This window comes from Oryzias melastigma, linkage group LG6 (genome assembly GCF_002922805.2).
Source record: "Oryzias melastigma strain HK-1 linkage group LG6, ASM292280v2, whole genome shotgun sequence".
Taxonomy (NCBI): domain Eukaryota; kingdom Metazoa; phylum Chordata; class Actinopteri; order Beloniformes; family Adrianichthyidae; genus Oryzias; species Oryzias melastigma.
In genome coordinates this window covers 4,614,052-4,640,763 of record NC_050517.1, presented here as the reverse complement: position 1 = coordinate 4,640,763, position 26,712 = coordinate 4,614,052, and the positions used below count along the sequence as shown (strand labels likewise).

Below are 26,712 nucleotides of genomic sequence, written 5' to 3'. Positions count from 1 at the left end.
GTTAAAAAATTACAAAAAATTGATTCATATAAAAGTTAAAAATAAATAAATAATAAAAAGAAAAGATATAACTCAAAACCAACAAAAGGTCAGGTAAATGACAGATTAAAGAGGTGGGTCTTGAGTCTCTTCTTAAAAACCTCTACGGTCTCTACGGTCTCTGAGACTCTCCATCAGGCTGTTCCAGAGGCGAGGACCGTGATGGCTGAACGAAGCTTCACCAAGTGTTTTGGTCCTCACCTTAGGAACCACTAGCAGGCCGGTGCCGGAGGACCTCAGGGTCCACGAGGGTTCATACTTCAAAAGAAGATCACTTAAATAAGAAGGCCCAAGACCATAAAAACATTTATAAACCATCAAAAGAATCTTAAAATCAATCCTGAATCGCACAGGGAGCCAATGCAGCGATTTTAAAACTGGTGTAATGTGTTCCCGCCCCCTGGTCCTCGTCAGAACTGCCAAGTTCTAAAGAAGTTGTAGATTTGAAAGAGATAAAACAAATGTATATATTTTACTCTCCATTAAAATATATGTTGTCAAAATTATACAAGTTAGAAATAAGATCAAGATAACATCGGACCATTAATAACAATAAAATGAAATGATCTGGAGGACCGGATAGAATTACCTGGAGGGCCAGATCCGGCCCCCGGGCCTTGACTTTGACACATGTTCTAATTGGTCCAAATTTATAGACACCGAACTCTAACTAGACCAGTTTATTGACTGTATATGAGAACTGGACTAAGCGACTCCTCTTCCCTGCATTCCAAACAGGAAGTACCTGCTGACTCCAAGAAGCCAAAATCCCATAGACTGATATAGAGAAATAAACAGCTGTTACTTTGTATTTGTTAGAAAAAACATTCTTGATCTGATACCTTTTTATATGTTCAAAGTATTTTTATGATATTGTCTTAAGCTATTCAAGTTTTAAACCGTTGAATTCTCAAAATGTTTGATTGACAGCTTCTCCTCGGCCTGCTTTCAAATGGAAGGAATGTGGACTTCCAACAAGCTCCCTCCTGATTGTGGTTGCCATAGAAACGTTGACTCCGACCGACTCGGACCAATCACTGCTTACTGACCTCATCTGGTTCCAGCATGGCGGCGTCCGTGCAGCGATGAAATGGTGACCTACTTTAGTTGGATCAGGAAGTGAAACCACAGTCCCTCGCTCCGTGCAGATGAAGCCTTTGTTATCATGTTGACTCAACCTGAATGGGCTCAGAGTCTGGTTCGACTATTTATAAGAGAGATCATCATAACTTATTGAATTCACATTTCGTGCTCACAGCCCGAATGTCCTGCTTTCCAGAGGGAACGGGGGACGGCACTGTGGAACACTTGTGTACACGGACTGTGCCCGAGAACAGAAGACAACCAAACAAATCAAACTCATGGTTGATTGTACTTGGGCACAGAAAAGTGTTCTTTGTCTCGGTCTAATACTTTAGCAGTTTACAACAGAAAAGGAACCGTTACACAACATGTCACATTGTGCTAATACTAATCTAGATTTACAGGCCCTCCAACAGTTCTGATAAAGAAAAACTTCTAGTAAACGAGAGCTGTGAAGCCTGATATAAAACTTTTTTTTCATTCTTTATTGTATTTAGCATTTGAATGAGCTTGTAGACCTCCCTAATGTTATACTGTGACCTGAAGTGTCAAGATTTGCAGAACCTGCATGTAACTAGCTTCTAAGCACAAACAGAGGTTTGTTTTGCCTCATTGTCACATGGAACCAGGCAAGCTGATCACAATCATGACTGCAAAGCTTAGTTACTATGGTTACCTAAAGCTTGTACTTATTATTGGGAAATCCTTTTGAATGCCAGAGAAATTGAATCTAGCTCATATGAAGAAACAACAGTCCACTGAGCAACAAGGAGCAGACGGAGGAGGCATTGTTAAATAGATGATATCTTTAATAAAAGACATGACAGATCGACATTCAGTATAGCTCCTACAGTATTGCTTCATAAGCTTCTGAAACAGACGTTAATGAGTTAATCATCACCTGCCCTTCATCATACACACAATCCTATCAAGTCTCTTAAGTCTTCAGGAACGCTACATTCAAATCCATTCAGAATGGAGGAAACAAATTCTCTACACACAATGGGAGGAGAACCAAAACGTGAAGATTATTTAAATATTAGATATTAGTCGTGAGGGAAGGGAGGAGACAGGCTGCGTGCAGACATGCAGCAGGAAGTGGACGAGGCGCGGAGAGGCGGGGCTTTAGTGGGAGGAGCCGAGCAGAGGACGGGATCTTTGCTCCACCACATGTCTGCCAACTAACCACTGCTGTCTCTCAGGAGCCAGATCAGAATCGGATATTCTCCAATTCAATTCCATTTAACAACCACTACAAATAACATTGAGATCAAATGTAGATTATATTATTGAACGGGAGGGAGTGAGTAAATGAGATGAACACATAGATATTTGGGTATCTATGGCAGACAGGGATCTGTGCATGTGTGCAAAGATGGAGGATTAGTGTCTACTTGAACTGCTTAAGGGGGGGGGGCACCTTGATGTCCTGGCCTTTCTCCAGCTTCTTCTCACACTCAACCAGGTAGTTGACTCCATCAATCACTGTCTGCACCAGCTGGACCTGAAGGAGCAGCACAGTTCAGGGTTTGATCCTCACATGGGAAACAGTCTACTGCCTGGTTTCCACTGAGCGGTCCGGACCAGACCGGTCCTCTCATGTCTGGTTTAGAACGGTCCGGTTCAATTCAAGAGAGCGTTTCTATTGAGCGTTGGACCATCAAAGTGCATGTGGGGTGTAGACTGATGACGGAGCTGTGACCACAGCCGTAGAGAAGCTGCATCAGCTGACTCAGGAACAGGAAATGAAGAAGATAACCGTGGAGGATCATTATAATCCGGATCAGGTGTTACTTATGGATGAAGCCGGACTCTACGCTGTAGAACCGTCTATTGCTCTGAATTAAAAAAGAAAAAAAATCTTTATGTTGAGCGATACTCCAATGTTCTTCAATAAATGTTTAGAAGCCGATCAGAAATGTTTGGACGAGTATGGATCGGGAACAGACATTCTTCGGTTGTGGGGGTCGGGTGAAACTGAAACAGGGGGAGGGGTCTCTGTATTTATGGATTTTGTGTCTCCAGTCCTCAACCCCCGTGAACAAGAGGGAATACTGTATGTAAAGAATGTATTATTCTTTGTAAGAAGATTGTGGGAGGGGAAGAAGAATCCAGACTAAAAGAGGACAAAACCTTCCGTTTGGATCTTGAGTCAGGAAAAGTTCTGGTCTGACGCTTCCTGTTGTCGTAAAACCTTTCCACCAATCGATGGGTTACATCGTGTGACCACAGAAGCTCCGCCCTCACAGGTCCATTTCATTTTTCTATGGACCTATGACAACGGGGGACCAGAAATGGTACCAGTGGGTCCTGCTTAACGGGTCCAATTTGTAATGGAAACGCTCAAAAGTCCAGGACCGGTCCAGTCTGGTCCGGTCCAGTCTGGTCCGGTCTGGACCGCTCAGTGGAAACGAGGCAAAAGAAATAATAAACACAAATACAATAAATACATCCCAACTCACACATAAACCTTCAGTGTACATGCAGAGAAAATATCAATACGAGATTTTACAAGATTTTTGGTATATATCATATTGTTTGAAGATGATAAAAAACATTGTTTGTAACATCCAAATCTTTTTAACTGTAAAATGTCTTGATTGTAATTTGGCATCAATAGATGAATCCAATTTGTAGCTTAAATATTTGAGATGATGTCAAATGTTCTGACTTAGCTGAAGAACAAACAAACATCTTCAGTTTCAGGACCTTTTCCTGCACATCAGTGAGCAGTTACAGTTAGTGTTCCCGAGTCCAGTGAGAATCTTTTTCAGGACAACAGGAAAGCTTCTTTTATCTTTAGAGAGACCTGACAGTCCGACAGGGATCTGGTTTGAACTGATTTGTAAAAATGCTGTGATGTAAACACATAAGAGAGTTTGTTGAGAACATTCAACTGACAAAGTCTGCAGACACAAAGGAACTGAGTGAACCAGTGTGTGGCATCAAACAACAACACATTTGTAAACTAAAGTTAGCTTTAAAAGTTCATTTTCATTTCATCAGTTCAGACAGACAAACAGACAGAGCTCTCTCTGGAATAAACAGAATGATTTTAACAGCTTTTGTTTAAACATGGCAGCATTGAATCGTATCCAGCTGGTTCAGTGTCCTGTCAGCAGCTGTCACTGTCACAGATAGAGCTTCACTTTGTGACCACGAGCGCCACTCACTCATGAAAAAAGAACAATAATTAATGCTATACATAAAAAGGCATCAAAATATGTGATTTATGCGGACAAAATTACCTAAAGTGAATAAAAAATGGGGTGAATTATCAGCAGCTCGAGTTTCTGCATGTTCTGACCCGGTCTGCCTACCTCAGACTGTCCAAGGCGGTCCAGGTTGGAAATGTCAAACACGCCGCCCACAGCGGCGGTGTCCACCCCACCAGTGCCTCGCTTCTGAAGACGCAGGTTGTCCAGGATCTTACTGAAGCGAGGATCCTGAGAAGCAGCAGAAGGAACACGTTTAACATGACGTTGGTTCAAGAGAAGGTCAGCGCAACAGATCCGTATCTGAGAGTAGATTTCATTCTAACTACATATGTGTCCTTAAGATGCTGTGAAATGAACAATCTACTGAATTATTGTGTTACAGTATGTTAAAGATCTGAGTTTAAGGGTGACCGATGATGCCTCAGGTGTTACACATGTCAAAGTCAAGGCCGGGGGGCCGGATCCGGCCCTCCAGATCATTTTATTTTATTGTTATTAATGACCCGATGTTATCTTGCACTCACTTCTAACTTGTATAATTTGGACAAAATATATTTTTATGGAAAGTAAAATATTAAAGTTATTTAAGGTTTAAGTTGATTTATTCTGAATAATATTCCTGCCTTTTTATTATTCATAATTATGTTAAAAAGTTATGGTTTAAAGTTTTAAAAATTGTCATTCTGTTAGCTTTTTGGACTATTTTGGCATTTACTAAGATTTTTTAGGCTGCTTTATAGTTTAGCTAATATTTGAGCTAAATGCTAGCTGTTTTGGCTAATTTAGGCTTTTTCCAGTTTTTTTAGGCTATTTGAAGTTCAGGTACTTTTTTCAGTGACATGGTAGCTCTTGTGGATAACCTAGGTTTTTTGATTGGAATAATTTGGCATTTAGCTAATATTTTAGCTGGCTATCAGCACTAGCATCTTCAACAGCTAAATTCAGCTTACTACATTCACTCTAGCATTATCACAGGTATGTATCTATATATCTAGTTCATAATCATGTTAAAGAGTTACGGTTTTAAAGTTTTAAACATGTAGTTTTAGAGTGTTCAATAAATGTTTATCCTGTTCGGCCCGCGACCTAAGGTGTGTTTTAGATTTTGACCCCTTGTGTCCCTGTGTTAAAGGGTTAACATCCAAATATCTTCAGTAAATAAAAGAGGGGTCTGCTACACTGTAGTCAGTTTGTAGTTCTGTCATTGGCTAAGGGCAGTAAAATACAGTTTTTGTGATAAAATGAAACAAAAACACAGATTTTCTTGAAGAGACGACTTGAAACGCTTACTTTGCTCAGCAGGGGGAGTTTGACGTGGACCCCAGCCCGCAGCCCGGTGCCCAGGTTGGAAGGACAGGTGAGGATGTAACCCAGCCTCTCATTCCACATGAACTCCCATCCTCTCTCCTGGATCAGACGCTCCACCTGACAAACAGACACATTTGATTGTTTCAAACTAACTGCTGACAAAAGCTGATTGAAGTCGGACACATGAATGCATTTCCACATTATGAGTTTGTACCTGTCTCTAGAAGCAGGTCTATGTTTGACCTGCACGTTTGGTACTTCTGTCCATAAACTTTGTGAAGGCTACAGTCACATATAGACCGTATATGTAAAAGTGGAAGCATCAGCAGAAGATTCAAGATTTCCTGCTGCCAGAATTTTTTTGAAAATCGTTAGCGTGGTCATGAATGTTGACGGCGCTGGACTGCCACTGCATGACTGATCGACATCAACGTTTAGAGAAAAATCCTCCAGTCGCCATAAAGTTTGAACTTTTTCTTAAAACTTCCTCAGCTACCTGCCAGATTTGCTGAAACACTTGCTTTAAGGGTCACTGCAAGGTGGTATTTTGGAATATGTCACCGTAGCCAACGTAGTGTGAACTAGTTTCAGTAACTTTTAGTTTAACAGTAGAATAATTCTTATTAGTGTAAGAAAATGTTCATGTATGTGCAGCAGCTGTCCTACCTCCTTGAGACCTCTGCAGAAGCGCTCAAAGACTCTCTTCATGTTGCCTCCTTTCTCCATGGAGATGACCCGGGTGTGGTCCTCCTCATTGACCCAAATCAGGAAGGTCTTCTCGTTGTTGTGCCTGAACAGAGAGGAAGTGTTTTTGTGTGGTTAGGGGCTTCAGTCCATTCAAAAACGGAAGCTTGTTTGTGAGGTCAGATTGTGTAGCTGTAATAGAAAATCCATCAACGCTCTGAAGACGCAGACCTTCAGTGCAGCAACGTCTTACAGACTTTGTTTACGCTCCACTGAACAGAGGTAAATGTTGAGACACGTTGAGAATAAAACCTGCTTCACTCTTGACTGAATGAGTAGCTCTGTCTTTCGCTTCTCAGAAACTGAGTCACAAATGATCAGTCAATATCACTGTTTGCTCTTTGTGTTTTACAGTGTTTTGGGCCAAAAGTTATGAATAACCTAATGTATCAAACACATATCCTGACTAGATATGTAGCATTACCAGCGATGATGCTAGTCTGAATGGTGTTAGCTGAATGTAGCTGCTCAAGGTGCTAGAGCTGATAGCTGAAAATGCTGAAACTTATAGCTAAACATGCTAAAGCTGAAAGCTTGGTTAATTATTAGCGAAATTTATCCAAAAAACTTGAAAAATATCTTATTTTGCCTAGACAACTAGCATAATGCTAAAACATTAGCTAAACTCCAAATTATCCCCAAAAAACTGGAAAAATGACTAATTTTGTCAAAATATCAAGAATAATGCTACAATATTAGCTAAACTCAAAATTATCCTTAAAAAAACTGGAAAAATGTCTAATTTTGACACAATAGGTAGCATAAAGCTGCAATGTTAGCTAAACTCCAGAGTATTACCCAAACCAAACAAATATTTGCTGAAGATTTTAAAGTGTGAACGCTGTCTCTATCTGACAGTTTGCAGAAGTTTGTAGGTTTCAAAATGCACAAAGTTTTTTAAAGATTTGACCAGTTTCTCATTTATTTTCTATGGGGCATATTTTGATCAATATTTCTATAAAGTTTATAAATACCAAAAATACAAGCAGTAATGTCCTGAACGAGCTGAAAGTTTTGATACCAAGATTGTTGAAAGTGTGATTGAGTTTTTATGTGCTAAAAAACGTCCAGAAATGAGCAGGAGGATCACTATAGTGTGAATGTTGTAAATCATCCACACAATTAAATACATGAAATACATTTTCAAAAACACAACAAAAACAAGTATACAGTATAAACAGTATACAACAATTGAGCAGAATGAAATCCCTCCACATTTCTGAAGCCAAAAACAAACAGTTTTGCTATCATGTGGGCAGTTCAGTTCAATAGAAAATTTTCTGTCTTTTGTTTTTTTTTTTTATTTTAAATACTTGGACTATTTTATGATAACTTTCATTACCGCCTTAAATCAGCATCCTCTCTACAACATTTCTCCCTCATAGATTTGTGTCTGTGTACCTGTACAGCTCTGCCACACCATTACTGTACAATTGTGAACCTTCCTTTTATTATCTTTTTAATTATTTTGTATTCTTAGGAACCCTATTTTCTGCTCTTTGTTGTAATATTCTGGTGCAGTGGGGGGGGCGGGGGGCTAAGTGGGTGTTGTTGTTTACTGTTCTTTGTATGTTAAAATCAATAAAAAGAATGTTAAAAAAAACCAGCATCCTCTCATTAATGTTTAAATGTAATGACATGAGCTAATCATCACAACTCAACGTGGAGCCTGAATGTTTGGAGTGGTCTCAGTAAGAACACACGGCGGTCAAAGGGGACGAGGGAGAGCACAACCACATCTCAGGAGAAAAACTCACAAAGAACAGGGTCAGGGTCACTCAACAAGAAACGACACGATTAGGATTAAACTAACATATATGACCCAACGCTGATTATTACTCACTCAGTCTTTCTCCGTTCATCACAGCTAAGGGTCATTTGTTACATGCTAAACTTCTCGCTGACACTCCCTCCTGGAGGGATTATGCATCATTCCAGGTTTGAAGACAAAACAGAAAATCAATCTCTTTGACATTTGAAAAGTCTAGAGATTAGGAGTGAAGACTGAAGGATTGGGCAGAAACGCTCCATTGAACTGATGGGAAATGCAGTCAGAGTTGAGCAACAGAGAGAAAACAGCTGAAAGAGGAGCCGGCACAGAGGATACAATAAAGGTGAATTATTTAGAAGAGCCGTGTTGATACAGAGAAGGTGATTGATTTCAGTTGGCTGAAATGTTGAATTAGGTTATTTGCAGGCATGTGTGCTGAGGCAGCATGAACTGGTTACTGGCGCTTCAGCCACAGCTCAGCACTACTGCTGACCGTACTTTTATTACTGTTTTACTTTGAAGTACCACATTTATCTGCTGCATCAAATAAATTAATGATGATACTGAAATCATAAAAGCTGAGTTGAAAACTAACAATCCTTTAATCAAAGTGGGAAGTGGTGATTTTAGTGGATCATCTGTTGTTGGGAAAACATCGATATCATGTATCTCTTCAGTCATTGGCCAAGAATTATGAGGGCGGGGCAAAGCAACACGAGAGCAGTGGAAGTCCGGCGCTTTGCGGGATAGTTCACTGAATCAAATGTAATATTTCACTGATCAGTTTTAAACGTCAGGTTGAACACTTTTCCTGCTCTTTGGTACGATGGAGTCATGCTGCCAGACGGTTACTGAGGAGACAGTCATGACGGTTCACTGATAAAGGTTTATTGTTTAAGCAAGGAGCAAAAGTCACAGATGCTCCACTCCCTTAAAGATCCACTGCAATGAAAACTGTGTTGTAAATATACTTTTGTAACAATTTTCTCTTGATGAATGACATGAATACAATCATTAAGATTAAAATCTGTTTCTGAGTTTTTCTTTGTTGTAAATCCTGATGGATCAGAGCAGATAAGAAGACAAAGCAGCAGCAGCTAACATGGTCTCCATGCTCTGCTCCAGTTTTCATGTTTCCACCTGCAGACCAACAGATCCATGAACGTCTTTGTTTTCCTCGTCTGAGCTGGAAACTGGATCAGAACTGAACGACTGGATAACTCTGATAATGCTTGTTACTTTTTTGCTATGCTAATGTTAGCTTGTGCTATAAGCTAGCAGGAGAGAGTGTAAACAAAGGGATGATGGGAAATTAGCAGAGTCTAACTTCTGCATTGACAGCCTCGCCCACAACACAGAAGTGAACTTCTAGTGAACTTCTGTCGCTCTGCAGAAAGTATTTTCTAGAAAACGATACCTTTTTTAGATTTTGGCTAAAAACAACATCTTGATTAAGACATTACTTAGAATTCTTTCACAATAGAAAAAAGTTATTTGAGAGGGACTTGAAGCGTCCTGCTTCTGCACGCCTGATCAGGTCATCAATGTTATGACCTTCATGAACAATATCAGAGACCCATGATTGTTTCTTTCCAGTCTGGTCACATGATCGAGCCTCACACAGAATATGACTTTTTATTCCAGCCTTCTGCAGTCTGCAGGTCTAATTGTTTTTATTCTATAAAACCAGACTTATTTTCTAGGAAGATTTGAACTTTGAGAGTTTAAACAAGCGAGAAACGTGTGAAATGTTCATGTTTGTCTGAGTAAAGTGTATTAAGTGTGTAGTGTTGAGTTTAACATCTATAGTCCAAGTTTGAGGATTTCACCTTCATGAGTTCTTTATAGAACCACAATAAACGAGGGAACGCAGTTCTAGTGAAAATGTGAGGTACTATTATTGTTTAGCTGCAGCAGAAGACAAAAGAATAAGACTTTTTCATTAGACTATTTCATTAAAAAGGATTATTTTTTCTTTCTGACTTTTTCTGTAAAGATCTCAGAAAGAGTTATTAATAATCGGTTACATGGGACTTTCTGTAAAACCAGAGATGTTTACCTTTAGACACACCCTGCCCTAGTAACCCCTCTTGTGTTAGCTTACAAACCGACCCAGCCCCACGTCAGAGAAGAAAACAGTCATGCAGCCCTCACAAGAAACGGTTTGGGGATCCCTGATGTACATAGTTTCTCCTATAGACTCAAGATCAGACATTTTTTATTAAGCAAAGAGCGACTAATGAATGTCCCCACTCCGTGGGATCAAGAAAAGGATCTTCAATCTTGAATTCACTAGTCCAGAAGTCTGCAGCCTGCAGCTCCAGATCCACACGTGTCTCTTTTATCTCTCCAAGTTAGAGTCATAGAGACTACTGACCCAGACATGTCGACCGTCCGAGTCAGCAGCTCCCCCTAACCAAAACTACCTAAAGAAAACAAATAAACAAAGCTCACAAACTAAGACTACCAAGATCCAAACTAAAATAACAAAACCCAGCAGAGTAAGACTACTGAGGACAAAGAGGAGAAAAAGAACAAAAATAAATACATAAAAGAAAAATAAAATAGCATTTTTTTAAAGTAAGGATTACTTAATTATCATCTATTTAATTGATATTAGTTAAATGTATAAATTGATGTCTGAGGTTCACATAGATGATAAACTATGTAGGTTTTTACATCCTGTTGACCTGAAGACGTCTTGTTTGTTCAACTCTACCTCCAGAATGAACAGATTTATATGTAAAACTTTGGTAAAAAGTTTGATCTTTTAGGAGTTAAAAGCACATATTATCTTAAGCCGCACAACATTGGTTACTTGCTGTCCAGAGCTGCACTGAGATGATCCTGTTTGGAACACAGCGTCTATTTTTTTTTTAAATGAGTAAAAATAAGTAAAAAAGAAATCGCATTTTAAGATATGCTAGGTTCTTTTTATATTTTCGCTTTTGTTTGTGCCAAAAATAGACATACTTCATATTTTTATGAGTAAAAAGAAAGTCATGAACGCAAATCCAATTATCTTAAAGTCTAAACTAAGACTATGCGGCTCCTCCAGTAGAAAACGAGCCCAAATGGCTCTTTGACTGTGAAAGGTTGCTGACCCCTGATCTAGACAGGTGTATAATTAGCTTAATTTCTATAGTGACTTTTATTTCATGGCTAGAATGAGAAATAGGTCAACTTTTCTGTTTTTTTCTACACTAGAGAGCTGCAGCCCTGCTAGCTGTTCCGTCTCCTTGGATTGCTGCTGCTGATGAGCTGGATCGGGTGTTTTCAGTTCATCAGAAACTGGACTCTCCAGATCCAGCTCATCAGCTGTAACAGGGGGAGCTGGAAAAACAGTGAGGAGCCGGTCTCTAGGTCGCGTGGTTGGAGGTCACTCTGGATCTCTTGCTGTTGTCTCACATCACTGCATTAAATCCCACTATAATATTATTTTGATCTATTTCAACGCGTTCCCAGAGCTCCTTTAGTTATGATGATGTCGTTTTTAGCTAAAATTTAAAACCTGTGTCATATTCTAGGACATAGTTTCTGCAGAGCAGCATGAGTTAGAAATTCACCTCTGAGTTGTGAGTGGGGACATTGAGATGGAGTAAGCCTGCCCTAACTTCCCATCACTCATCCACTAGCTTACAGCCCCAACCTAACATTAGTGGTGCAGTATAAACGGTGATCAATGTCAGATCTATCCAGCTGTCCAGTTCTGATCTAGATTCCAGCTCAGACCAGGAAAACAAAGACGTTCATGGATCTGTTTGTCTGGGAGTGGATGATCAGAATGGTGTTCGTAGTTTCTACATCCCAGCTATAACTTTTTTCAAATGTCATTTTTGTATCTGCTCCTAAGTCACAATGATTTGAATTAATAATTTCTCAGAGATGCTATTTTAAGCTGAATTGTCTTTATACATGTCCTCCATCATCAGAAAAATGTAAATATTCCCAGAGCGGGCCTTTAAGCCCATTCCACTTCAAATATACTTTATATTATTCTTTTTGTATATACAATTGAGTGTGCAGAGAAAAGTCCCTGCTGTGAGAAATGCTCATCTGACCAAATACAGATGCGTGTTAACATTATACCTAAACCTCATGTGAACCCAAATAACCTGACCTGAAACAACCTTGTCATTACATTCCTGACCCAGTCACAACAACACAAGTATACATGGGTTTATTTCTTTGTATCAGTCAAATGGAGAGATACAATGTAGTTTACCTTGACATGTTTCAACTGCTGAGTAGATAAAAAGAAAACGTGGATGCATGAAAGACAAAAAGACCTTGATTTTTCTGAAACAATACTTTGATTGGGTGAAACATTGCAGAAGTTTGAGCCGTCTATCGATGCTTTAAAAACACATCCAGGTTAAAGTTCAACAACACTCAGACCACATGTGTCAAAGTCAAGGCCCAGGGGCCGGATCCGGCCCTCCAGATCATTTTATTTTATTGTTATTAATGACACAATCTTATCTTGCGCTTATTTCTAACTTGTATAATTTTGACAGAATATATTTTTATGGAGAGTAAAATATTAAAGTTATTTAAGGTTTAAGTTGATTTATTCTGGAATAATATTCCTGTATTTTTATTATTCATAATTATGTTAAAAGATTAGAGTTTTAAAGTTTTAAAAATTGTCATTCTGTTAGCTTTTTGGACTATTTTGGCATTTACTAAGATTTTTTAGGATACGTTGGAGTTTAGCTAATATTTCAGCTACATGCTAGCTGTTTTGGGTAACCTATGTTTTTTTGTTTTTTTTTTGTTTTTAGGCTAATTTGGCATTTAGCTGATATTTTAGCTGACTATCAACATCAGCATCTTCAGCTATCAGCACTAGCATCTCCAGCGGCCAAATCAAGCTTACAGGATTCACAGTAGGGCTGAGTATTGGTTATGATTTCCAGAAACGATTCGATTCACAAGAGCCTGAATCGATTCGATTCGATTCTTATTTTTTTCTATTCTTTCAATTCTTCAATTCAATTTTAAGTTTACACATTTATACACATTTGTTTAGAAATACATTAATAATCTACTATATGATTTGAATATATTTATATTAATCTGATCCAGTTCACATCCTGTAAATGTATCAGTGAAATAATAATATTGTTAATATCATCCAGTGTTACATGGATTCTCTAAAGGAGAAGTTCTAACTAAAATGTTCAGATCATTAACATGTAAACATTGTTCTGCTTCTCCTGGAGGACGTTTCAGTTTGGACACTAGGTGGTGATCGTGTTATAGAAGTACACTTTATTCAAGAAGAAGACAACAGTATAAGGAAAAAAAAAGTGTTTTAGACCACAAATGGTTACTTTAAAAATATTTCCTTACAAGAGTTTAGAAAATTCATGTCTGAGTTTATAAAGATGTTCATTTAGTCAAGAATATATGTTTAGGTCGATCGAGTGTTAGCATTAGTCATCCTATGGGGAATTCCATTCAACTTTAGCATCAAGCTAGCGGATATTAGTTTTGTGTGCTAAATCAATTTATATTTTTTGTGAATCAATTATTGATCAATTAATCAATAAAATGAAATGAAAATGAAATGAAAAAGCTTAAATTGATTCAAATCGATTAATCGATTTTTTCAACCTAGCCCTAATTCACACTATCATTATTGCAGGTAATGCTATATATCTAGTTCATAATTATGTTAAAAAGTTACAGTTTTAAAAATGTAGTTTTAGAGTGTTGAATAAATGTTTATCCTGTTTGGCCCGTTGTGTGATTGAGTTTGACTCTCCTGTCTTAGACTGCTGCAGCCTTAAAACCCTGAGAGGGAGAACAAAAATCCCTCTGCAGAAAATCTCTGATAGTACTGATAACTTGTGCACTCACCAAATCCCACGAGCATCTGGCCAATCCCGAGCCATGCCTGCACACGTCAGGAGGGGGGACACTGGCTTGTCAAACAAGAAGTGGTCCTAAAACAAAAACAGAGCTTATACGTACATGGAAATCACATTTCTGATCAATCACAGTAAATGAGTCAGCCTGTACATAAGTAGCTTACACTCTTTGCATAATATTTACTATTCTTTTACTTCAATTTAATGAGGAATATGCTGTACAGCAGAAGGAGAAAGGACCACAGGGTTATGACTTCTTTTATCTGGTTAATCTTTCTCATTGTGAGAGAAAATGCTATAAAGCCCACAGTACACCCACTTCCTGTCACATGAGATAAAACGCTTTATATTTTCTCCACTGCTATGGCTGGGAGTTTGTCTTCAAACACGAAAAAGGACTAAAAAGTAAGTCCGGGAATTGATTTAAAAAATTAACTAATTAATCGCAGCTCTGGAAAAAATGAATCGCAATTAATCGCCTTTTTATTTTTAGAGTATTTTCCACCCACTTATTATCTACAAAAAATCATAATATGAAATCACACGTAAAATTGTACATTTATAACATTTATTTTTAACCCTTTAAGGGTCTAAAGCTCAGTTTTGTCTACTTTTGAATTTTCTGTATTTTCAATTTGAACCTGTTTGCTTATTTTGTATCATTTTAATTAGTACAACCTCTCCTATGTGACACTACCTTTATTCTGTCATTTTCCATCCTATATTCACACACTAGCAAAAGAAGCATATAAATGACATAAATGAGGTGAAAAGGACTTTGTGATCAAACTGCTCGTCTGCAGCCTCACATCAATGAGCTGCTGCTGCTCCTTCTCTGTCATCTGCGTCAGGCTGTAGTATCTCCCGGTCAGGTCTCCCTTCAGACCAGAGAGGGCATCGATCACCACCCTTTCCACCTCTCTGCGCTCGGCCCGGGTGCAGGCGGGGGGCAGGCTGAGCCCCCGGATGCTGCGGCCCGTCCTCACTCTGGATGACAGCACGTAGCGTTCGTCAAACTGCCCCGAATGGATCTGGAATCAAGAACAAGGTCAATGTTCATGTCGTTGAAATCTCAGATTTCAACCCATTTCCAAAGTAGGAAAACGTTTGCCACAATTAAAGGGAATTATTACTTATAAATGAACACTTTTTAATCACACATATAGAGCTGCTGCCCATAAAACTATTCTTTCTATTTTTTTCAATTTTTTATTCTACCTATTTTTTCTAACTTCACTCCATGTTTATTGTGAAAAACCTGTTAGACTTGTTCCAGTTTTATTAGCTTATTACAGGCAGTTTATCTTCTACTAATAAAATGTACAACACTTAACGTGTTGGTTTAAAGCTATCCTCATGGAAATGTTACATCAAACTATAAAATATTCTACACTACTGTACCTTAACCTAAAAACAAAACGCTAGAACAAAAAGCAGAAGCATGATGTTAAGATTCACCTGTTAGATGTGAAGTCTTTCTTTGTACAGGTGTGTCTGTTGAAGGTGTGTTTTGACAAAAGCCTAAGTTTACTTAAAGGTGTAAATCTAAAATTTGTATGAATCAATTCAGAAAAGACACAGGTTTAAATCAAAAGTGAGGTTGATACGTGAATATAAAGGTTATAGCTAGTACATGTGAATGTTTTTAATTAATTTAAACTTTTACAAGAACCTAAATGAATCATTTTCTACACAAAAGCATATATTTCACATTTGTCACATCTTTAAGATGTAATTCAGTTTTGTACTAATGTTGTCAATCTTGTTTCATCAAATGTCCAGTGAAGCACAGAGGCGTTCGTATGTGAGCGTGAAAGAGTGAAAGAGTGAAAGAGTGAAAGAGTGAAAGAGTGAAAGAGTGAAAGAGTGAAAGAGTGAAAGAGTGAAAGCAACACTGTTGTCATCACAGCAGCTACAAGAGTCCAGGAGAAATATGGAGCCAAATCAGGCCATAAATATCTGAAACCCAAATAAAACATTTAGAAAACATTATTGGTGCTTGAGCTAAAAAAAAAATATAAAATGTAAAAAAAAGTTTTGATTTTCTAAACTAAACGTCATTATTTTCAGTCAGTGTGTGAATGTGTGACTGTGAAGCGCTTTGGGCCTTTCAGGAGGTCGTAAAACGCTATACAAGTGTACGCCATTTACCATTCAGCTTCAAATGTTCAATTTTTTAGGTTTTAAAACTCAAAATTCCAATTTCAAAACTTTTTCTTCACTTTCAAATCTACTTTTCACTTTCAACTCTTTTTTTTTCATATTCGAATCTGAAAATTTCAGTTTCAAAACTGTGTTTCATACTTTTTGTTATCCCCACCCCGACGCGCCACAATGGGCCCAAAAGTTTTGAAACGGAAATTTTGAGATTTGAATAGGGGAAAAAAAGAGTTGAAACTGAAAAGAAAGTTTTGAAATTGTAATTTTGAATTTTGAAACCTACAAAATTGAACATTTGAAGCTGAAAATAATTAAGTCTATTTTAGAATAGCAAAAAAGTTTTGGACATTTTACTTTTTTTTGTTTGGGTTTCAAATATTTATGGCCGTGATGTGGCTCCACAGAGAAATACCTTACGGTTTTCTACTTATTAGAAGAATCATAAATCCTTCTTCCAAACAAACCCTCCAACACCATGAAGTGAAAACACGGTGATAAAACTCTGAATGTAACCAGTTTGTTGATGGCGTGTTGACAGGAAGGAAGCAACAAGTCCGTCTGGGATTCAGACTTAAACCACGATTACTCCACCACACAATTTACAGACTGCAGCACTGTCAGTGTGTCAGTCAGCAGAAATGAATGATGAAGGCTAGAGCAGCTGTCCTCTGACCTACAGGCCCGTCTCAGGTAGAGGACGTCTTTGTGGTAATTCTGCATCACCACAGAATGCCCGTGTGCAGGAAAGTGCTTGGAGATTTGAGGGATTTCCCTTTGATGAATGTAATCTTTGCAGATAAGCTCAAATCAATGACTGCTGTCCCAGAGAGATCAATGGGAGCAATGAACCTACACGTGAACATACACGTTTTTTTCTATGGGCATGCTGCGAGCTACAGGTAGTGAACACTTATACTACACACAAGACTGAAGTACAGGTGTAGAAGATTAGATGTAGGATTGCTGTGTGGATTGTGGATTTCTATGTTTTCCAACTCCTCATATCCTGTGGACGGTACAAGGAGCCCATCAGTGCTGTTCACGTGGTCAGTGTACGCTCCTTACGTGCAGCATGGCTGCTAGAAATAACAGTTTAATGTGAGTGGTCATCCTACAGCCACACGTGCACACCTCATGAGTGGGACATTCGTGCATGGTCAGTTAGGAGGCAGTGTGCACAATGAGGTCAATATCACTAGAGATAACATGCTAGCTTGTTGACGCAAAGCTGGACGCCATATTGGGATGGTCTAGATCAGTGGTCCCGAACCACCGGGCCGCGGAGGAACTAATAAATTATACTTTTTTTTTTTTTCTTAATGAGAGGGAAATCTTTTATTTTGAAAATCAGCCGGATTTTCTCTGTTAGCTTGAGCGCTAAAAGCAGTCTGGCGGCGTGTAACACAAGAGAAGTTGCATGTGGAAGCTTTCATTGCAAATGGATGGGATAAGTTTTCAACTACTCTAGACCCAAAGACAAAACCCAAAAGCCCACAGCGTCCATACGGGTCAACCCCCGCATGGATGCATGTGACCGAAGCTTCATGCAGAAGCGAGTCATCAAAGGCAGGTGTGTCTGAGCAGGGTCAGGACCGTGTTCTCTGAGGACTCGGGTTGGGAAGCACTCCATTAATCAGGGGTCCCAGACAACGGCCCGCGGGCCGCATCAGGCCCACCTCCACATTTGGCCCGGCCGCCCACATACGATGAAAAACGCAGATTGAGACCCACATAGAACGTGACTTTTTATACCAGCCTTCTGCAGTCTGAACTATGACAGGAGAGGATAGAATATTTATTGGTTTAATACAGATTCCTTTTTCTTTATTATTTTTCTTCTGTACGTTTTTGGACGTCCATAACTCTTCAGCTCTTTCAGCTATTAAAATATTCAGCTCTTTTTGTGCTAGCGTTTTTTACTCTTTTGGCAGTTACTAAGGATTTTTTGGCTGTTTTGAAGTTTAGCTAATATTTCAGCTATATACTAGCTGTTTATGCTAACTTAGGTTCAGCGATTTGAGCTATTAGCTTCAGCCATTTAAGCTATCAGCTTTACCGTTTTCAGCTATCAGCTTTACCGTTTTCAGCTATCAGCTTCACCGTTTTCAGCTATCAGCTTCAGCGTTTTCAGCTATCAGCTTCAGCGTTTTCAGATATCAGCTTCAGCGTTTTCAGCTATCAGCTTCAGCGTTTTCAGCTATCAGCTTCAGCGTTTTCAGATATCAATTTCAGCATCTTCAGTGGCCACATTCAGAGTACAGCATTCACACTAGCATTATTGGATGCTATACATCTAGTTTTTAAAATGTTTTAGTATTATTTTTTCTATGAAGATTATAGAAATAAATTACATTTGGCTATGTTTGGCTTTCTGGAAAACCATAAATATTTACTTTTAGGCTATAATTGTTACACTTATTCTGTTGGCTTACAAACCGAGCCGGCCCCCGTCAGAGAAGAAAACAGTTATGTGGCCCTCACAAGAACAAGTTTGGGGACCCCTGCATTAAACTATGGTAACCTGGCAGAGGCTGGCCGCACCTTACTAGCATCCAGGTCAGTGGGGTGCTTCATGGTGCAGGGGTCGTAGCCGTTGTGCCTCTCTTTGATGACAGGGTCCAACAGATCTGCAAATACCTGCAAGAATTTAAGAATAAACAGGTCAAATAATTTGAAGACATGTGCTGTAATTTATCATATGCACGGCTTTTCTTCATCCAACATAGCTGAGCAGTGAACAGAAAAGACTTGCCCTCACTTGTTGTATGCACTACAATAAATTACAGAAGTAGTTTCAAGATTGTGAAATATTTATCCAAGTTGAACTCCTAGTATATATTGAAGCTCTTGTGAAATGTAAGCCCTTCAACAGATGAAGACTACCGCCCAATATTAACTTAGAGGATGTTGATCAAAGGCAGGAGGGCTATGACCAACAGTTCTGTAGATTTACAGATTATCGTGCACTTTTAAAAAGTGTTTTTAACTAGTTTATCTTGTTTAGGCTTAACATTAGACGTACACTGAACTTATTAATGAAATAAATACACGATTAAAAAGGGACCCCCCCCCCCCCACAACACAACATGGACGGAACAGGGAGTGTGATCTCACACCTCATAGGACTCCTCGTCTCCTGCAACCATGCCAACCGTCTTGATGAATGGGTGCCCGGGGTTGTCCACACCTGTCTGGATGGCTTGGTCTAAAGTGAAACCGTTGGGAGTGGCTTTATCACAAAGCTTGGCATAGATAGCGGGGGTCAGGTTACTCGCCATGCAGTTGTTGTGTTTGCGCAGGTCAGGATACTCCGCACTGCAAAGAAAAAGGTGAGATAAGCCAAGGCTGCAGTCATCATTACTAAGCTACATTTCTGCTGCCTAGCATAGCTTCAAACTTCATTCATTCATCCATAAGTTACAGCAGAAAACTTCACAAATGTGGAACTGAGAACAGAGATTCTGGCAACAAAAATGCAGACAACCTCATGGTCTGACGACAAACTGTCACAAACATTAAAAAACAACAAAACTTGTGTGCATTCACTCAGAGCAAAGATCTACAAGATGATAAATGTTTTATTCCTGTTAGATATCTTGTAGACTTTGAAAACAGTCTAGAGTAGTTTAAAGATATTAAGATTAATCCCACAAGAGGGTAAAGCAACAGTTCATCAGTATTTAACATAAGTGTTTCTATTCATAAGGACTGAAAATAAAGCACAGAAAAACATTGCTCAGATAAAGTTTCCCGTGCCACAAAAATCCTGTCCATATCAGAACTTAAAGTCCGCCATTATCATTTTTTATTTAAAAAAACGTTCCCAGTAGTGTTTTAATTATAATTGTGACTTTTTTAACCAAAATCCCACAATCTAAATGTCCTAAAAAGCCATTTTTCATGTTGATCTAAAACCTCTGTTTCCAAAATCTCCTCTGAGGGGGCGTGGCTTTTGGAGCTGAGCCCCACCCCTGATCCCCCCCATCTGATTATGATAGCTCTGTGTCTCTCTTCACCGCTGCTACATAAAAACATCCATCAATCTGGGTAATGTCCAGCCGTATGGTTCTGATCCGGATGTCAGCTGGACGAGGAAGTGAAGATCTTCATGGACAGAACTTCCTCCAAAATCCTGATTCTTTCTCCTTCCAGTTCACCAAAGACTCTTTTAGCTAATTCTCCAATGTTTATTGACTGTGATCAATACATTCAATCATTGGTTTCTCAGAGTTCTTGATAAAATAATCAAGCTAACATCAAAATGCTCTTTCATTGATTTACAATCCTTTCCAACTGCGGTCAAATGAGCCGCCGTTCACATTTCCGTGGTCACATCAAGAAGCTCCGTGGAGTCTGGTGGAGATTTTCCAGCGTTCTCAGTCCTGCTACCGTAAGTATTGGATGAAACTCACACCAAAAATCCAGTGATGCTGATTTGACCACAGAAATGTGAACGGCGGCTCATTTGACTGCAGTCAATGTGAAGATACCATCTTCTCTTCTCCAGAACCTGAACTAGACACTAGGAACAGATGAGGGTTTAGTGCATGTGCAGCAGAGCTGTTGATGGAAAGAAGATCATTCATTCAAACAGAGTCTGTCCAAGACACTTTGATTGATTTAAAAGGAGAAATACTCAGAAATACAAAAACTAAATGATTTCTGATTACATTTGTTCTCTTTCAGAAGAAAAATGACACACAGACATGTTAGAAACTCACAAAACAGGATTTCATCAGAGAGGGAGTTTAAATCCTTCTGATAAATGTCTCCCATGCAAAGCTAGGAAAATAGAAAAGCTTCTACCCGACATGAGGATGTTTGTTTTGCATAACAAAGCCATGTCTCCTGCAGCTTGAGGTTAAATGAAGAACTTATATGAACCTTCAGAAATCCTAAACGTTTAAATGTGTAATTAAGTCTAAATGTTATACTCACTTATCTCATTCATACAAAAACATCTGAACAGGAAGTATCTCCGTGTGCACATTTAAATATTGGAGTATTTGATCATTTGGATCAAGGAAAAGAAATCAAACTAGAACAAATGTTTAGACTTGTTGAGTCCAGGGTTTATTGTTAGAAACACGTGTCTGTACCATTAAAGAACAATTGATATCCAAAGAAACACCGTCCATGAATTCTGAGGTGGGTCCATAGAGTCAAGTGGAAGCTGTTCCTGACCCTGAAGTGATCACACAGACTGCAACTGGGAATGTTTTACTGTAATTTTCTACTGAAGCTACAGCCTGCTATAGTGTTTACGTAACGCCAAGTGAAGCTTAAAGAGGGGGCGGAGCTGGGATTGGGAGAGGCCTTCCGGAGCCTCAAGGACGGCGCTTTAACATGCATAGCAAGTTTCTCTAAAATAATATCTGATGGTATCATCACATCCAAATCCCCCTCGTCCATGTAGGAACAAACACACCATCATGGAGCTTCAACATCACAACCAAAGGACACTGTGATCATGGAGCTTTGAGGATAACTTGAATTACAACTAGTCTTCACTTATAACTTAAATGACCACATATGATCAGATTTAAGGCTGCACGGTAGAGTAGTGGTCAGCACTCTCACCTCACAGTAAAAACACTGGTTTAAATCCCAGTTGAGTCCTTTCTGTGAAGACGTCACAACTTCCTCCTGTGCATGAGCGGGCTTTACCTGAGCACTTGGATCAGTCTAAACCAAGGGGTCAAAATCCAAAACACACCTTAGGTCGCAGGCCGAACAGGATAAACAATTATGGAACTCTCTAAAACTACATTTTAAAACTTTAAAACCGTAACTTTTAAACATAATTATGAACTACATATATATCATTACCTGTGATAATACTAGTGTGAATGCTGTAAGATGAATTTGGTAGCTGAAGAACCTGAAGCTGATAGCCAACTAAAATATTAGCTAGATGCTAAATTAGCCTAAGAAAAAAAAAACTTAGGCTATCCAAAACAGCTAGCATGTAGCTGAAAAATAGCTAAACTTCAAAATGTCCTAAAAAAACTGAAAAAAGCCTAAATTAACCAAAACAGCTAGTGTGTAAATATTAGCCTAACTCCGAAACGGCCCCACCCCCCAAAAAGAAACTAAACTAGTAAAAAAGAGCTAGTATATATCTGATATATTAGCAAAACCCCTAAAAATGCCCAAAAAATCTTACTAAATGCCAAAATATTCCAAAAAGCTAACAGAACATACATTTTTACTTTAAAACTGTTACTTTTTAACATAATTATGAATAATACAAATGCAGGAATATTATTTCAGAATACAGCAACTTAAACCTTAAATAACTTTGAATATTTTACTCTCCATAAAAATATGTTTAGTCAAAACTATACAAGTCAGAAATGATCTTAAGATAACATCGGGTCATTAATAACAATCAAATAAAATGATCTGGAGGGCCGGATCCGGCCCCCGGGCCTTGACTGTGACACGTGTGCTTTATGCCCTTAAACTATACCAGTCAAACTCTCCTATCATTCGCACAAAGCTTTAGAATAAAGTCTTAAAACATGTTCACAGCTATAACTCAGAATTAGCTTCCATAATTAATCCCAGATTCATTCATAACAATGTAGGACACCTTAAAATGGAAGTTTTTCAGTGGCTTTTTGTAAGTTTCTTGCATAAAGTCCAGTGAGATGTGTTGTTTTATAGCATACAGGGGAAGTTCAAACACACAACAAAAGTCTTTGGCAAAAAGAATTCCAGATTAAAGGTGTACTTTGACTTTATCACGGTACGCCGTAAACACTTTTATGACATGATATTTGAGCAGAAGCTAATGTTCTACTAATCTTAATACAGTATCCTGGCCTCACAGTGCAGGCAGGTGTGCATTAAGGCACGTACGCAGCCCTGTCTCACTCTTTATAAAACCACAATGGTTACACAACCTCACAAACAGCATCACTTCTGCTTGTGACAGAAATGTCTCTGGGTTGTTTTCCACCATCTCTAAGAAATCTATTGGTTGAATTAGTAAATAAAGGTTTCACCTTCAGTTAAAGTTACATCTGAGTGAGTTAAGAACATGATGTGTGTCACTCTTCAGGCCCTCATGTGACCTTAATAGTCATTTTCCTGGAGATTTACTAGTTAGAAAGGCAATGTTTTATCAGCAGTTAAGATTGAGTTAAGAAGCTACCGTTATAAAAAGATGATTATATTTGGTAAATGAGCATCAACTGCATTTAGCTTAATGCTGCAAATGGGACAGAAATACAGCATTTTGTACAAATATCGACAAAATGATCGATAAATCGATCAAAATCCCTCCAATTAACCGATAGAATTGTAATTCATGTGATGAAATCGTTACCTCGCGGGGTATATCCTGCGGACCGGCACACCGGCGCTGACGTGCTCCCGGTTGAGCAGAAAAGCAGCCGTTACGGAGCCCCCCACCACCGACAGGATCCCGACGTTCCGCTTGGAGGACAGGATTCTGGTGAAGCTGCTCGCCATTTTACTTTTTCTTTTTTGTCCTTCACGAATGTGTAAATGAAATTCCGCAGTCGTGCGAAGACGGTGCAGGTTGGAGGGAGATGGGAGCGTCAGTGATGGAGCGCCTCTGAAGGAATTACAAGGAGAACGATTGAACGGGGTCGTCAAGGTGACTAGACAGGGGCGGCGACACCGGAACTCGCTCTTTCAAAATAAAAAGCGGATCCACTCAAAATAAAGTAATATTTATATTAATTTAGGTCAGAGGTCTGAGTCATTTTGTCTAGTTTAATACAGACCAGAACCCAACAAGAGCCACAAAGTCTCACTTTATCGTAAAAAACACAATATTTATCTTTTTTGTCAATTAAATGTATAAATGTAACTTAAATATTACAATAATTAAATTACAACAGTGTCTGTATGTGTATATAAACAGTTTTGACTTATTTTACTTATGACAGCAGCACACACTAGTTCCTTTCAAAATAAAACCCACCCTGTGTCATAAAGTTCCTCCAGCTGCAGCAGCTTTACTTCACTTAAAAATGCAAGACAGTCAAACATGATGATTTTATCATTAGGATTTTGGTGTGCCACCATCATTGTTTTCCATTTTACTCTCAGATATAGACAACATTTTAGTAGAATCTATTTATTAATAAAACACTTTAAATAAACTGAGAGCTTTTCATCATGTGAGGTACAAAACACACAACTATAAATCGTTTTCAATCATTATAAACAGCATTTGTTCAAAACTGAATCCACTTTAGTGTTCTTTACCTAAATAAAACAACATTTGGAGACTTTTATTTGACTAACTACAAATTAAAAACACCAATTTAAAGAACATTTCTACAGACTTTCTGACACTAAGTTAAACTTTTTTGCTTAGTTGTTTGAAAGGCAGAAATGACAAAACATAAAAAACTAATGTGTTATGTTTTCAATTGTTAGTATTTTTAATTAAACAATAAAGGGATAAAAGAGCCACAGACTCCTGCTTTTGGTGTTTAAAGTTAGACCTAAAAGAAAAAGTATCTGCTCTGATAGGAAAGCGCTATTATATGAAATCAATTTTTTCAAGTTCTAGACAAATTAAAAACAAAGTAAGATAGTCTCTTTTTTGCAAGCTATATAAAAAGGCAATCCTATAAAACCACAAAAGCATACATGTTATTGTTGAAAAATGTAAAAGTTCAACAACGTACTCCAATTTCCAGTACTTAAGTTGAGCTCACTTGTAGGACTGAAATGTTAAAAAGAAAGAAAATAATTAACCTCACTTCAAAGTGTGAAAAACTACTTTGTGTACACTAAATCTTATTTTTCTATACAAATAGACTCCCATCCTCCTTGGTATATCTTAGAGCAAAACAATTCTACCTGATTTAATCCTTTTTTCTTTTTGTGGAAATACTTGTTACATTCAGTCGTTGAAATAATCAGCCTTCCATCAAGTTCGTTTTATTTTTTAAATTAAATCGGCGCTGTACCGGAAGTTATTAAACTGATTTCCGCTGCTTTGATGGTGGTAGAAAGGCGCGTGGAGAGAATACTGAAGGGCATTTGTGATGGGGCTGCAGCACGGACGTGAAGTCTCATCCCAGTGCCCACTTATTACCTTTCTTTCTGAAAAGAGACGTTTTATTTTATTGTCAATTAAAGCTGCTTCAGAATAGTCGAGTTTTATTTACTTCTTCCATGTTAAATCAACAAGGTGAATCCAGCCATTTATACCGTGAAGGTGCAGGTACTTCCGAGGTGAAGTTAGTTGGAGAAGTCGTTCATGGTTAGGGACCGTCAACAAATACAAGTTTTTTCAATAGCTTTTAAATTTTTGGACCTAATAGTTCCAAATTACTCTAGAATTATAAAAAATAACTACGATCTATCTGGGTCAGCAACTTAGATTCAGTTTTGATCCAATTTTTATTTTTAGTCAATTTTTTTACTGTAAATTTTAAAGTTTTTTTCATTAATGTTTAAGTTTTTATACGTAATCGGTCCAAATCACTCTGGAAAAATAAAATGAACTAAGATCTATCAGGGTCAGCAACTTAGATTCACTTGTGGGTCATCCATCAGTAGTTGTTCTATGCCCCACAGGGCAAAGACCCAGAGGAACACGCAGGACTAGCAGGAGGGACAATGTCTTTCAGATGTTCTCTGAATGTATTCGGAATTTGCTTTGTCTTATGACTAAAATTAAGAAACTAAAATACAAATGTCTGTTTTTCCCAATAGGAAACGGCACACAAGTGGGAAGTTCAAGAACATTTACTTAAAAATGTTCCCTGCTATGTGGTTCCTGATCACTGTGAGAAGTGTAATCTGTTTATTATTTGTTTAAAGATGTTTCTTCAAATGCTTTTCTGTATTTCTATATACCAATTTAGTGAAATCCCATTTTATTATTGTTTCTTAAATTTCTGCAGATTAGATTTGAAAATGTTTTTTTTTTACATTCATAATCATTTTACAAATTTGGAAAGCTCAACAACAAAGATGTCACACAGAAACGTTAAAGTCACGATCTGGCTGACAAAATGTCTCATAAAAATGTGTTTGTCAGTAGCTTTGTTTGTTAGCACTCTGGTCTCAGAGCATTCATATCCTAATAGGCCAGAAACTTGGGTGTAGTGATAGACACAGACCTACATTTTGATAAACACATTAAGGCAGTCACTAAATCAGCCTATTATCATCTCAAAAATATCTCAAGGATTAAAGATCTGATGTCTAAGCAGGACCTGGAGAAACTAGTGCATGCTTTCATCTTTAGTCGACTTGATTACTGTAACAGTGTTTTTACAGGACTACCAAAAAAATCCATCAGGAAACTGCAGCTTATTCAGAACTCTGCTGCTCGGGTTCTCACAAGGACCAAGAAAGTAGACCACATCAGTCCAGTTCTGAGGTCTTTACACTGGTTACCTGTCTGTCAGAGCAGTGGTCCCCAATCACCGGGCCGCGGACCGGTACCGGGCCGCAGACCCATTGCCACCGGGCCGCGGAAGAATTTAGGGACTTTTTTTTTTTGAGTCAGAAA

General features: G+C 38.4%; 1 protein-coding gene across 1 annotated transcript; it reads right to left on the bottom strand.

The window, feature by feature from the left end:
- Nucleotides 1-1,913: 1,913 nt before the first annotated feature.
- ckmt1 (creatine kinase, mitochondrial 1) lies at nt 1,914-23,839 on the bottom strand. The gene is made up of 9 exons (XM_024281098.2): nt 23,533-23,839; nt 19,316-19,514; nt 18,741-18,836; nt 14,849-15,070; nt 14,029-14,114; nt 6,315-6,438; nt 5,631-5,765; nt 4,443-4,568; nt 1,914-2,626 (listed from the first exon to the last, which is right to left on the bottom strand). The coding sequence occupies exons 1-9, from the start codon at nt 23,676-23,678 to the stop codon at nt 2,513-2,515; spliced, it is 1,248 nt and encodes a 415-aa protein (XP_024136866.1). The 5' UTR covers nt 23,679-23,839; the 3' UTR covers nt 1,914-2,512.
- Nucleotides 23,840-26,712: the final 2,873 nt, after the last annotated feature.

Bases quoted from the DNA above. Each gene is read 5' to 3' on its own strand.
- ckmt1 (XM_024281098.2), bottom strand. From the start codon at position 23,678: ATGGCGAGCAGCTTCACCAGAATCCTGTCCTCCAAGCGGAACGTCGGG. The intron at 5,766-6,314 runs GTAGGACAGCTG...TCTGTTTGTCAG, and splicing joins TCTGCAGAGGTCTCAAGGAG to GTGGAGCGTCTGATCCAGGA. The intron at 2,627-4,442 runs GTAGGCAGACCG...CTGCTCCTTCAG, and splicing joins ACCGCCTTGGACAGTCTGAG to GTCCAGCTGGTGCAGACAGT.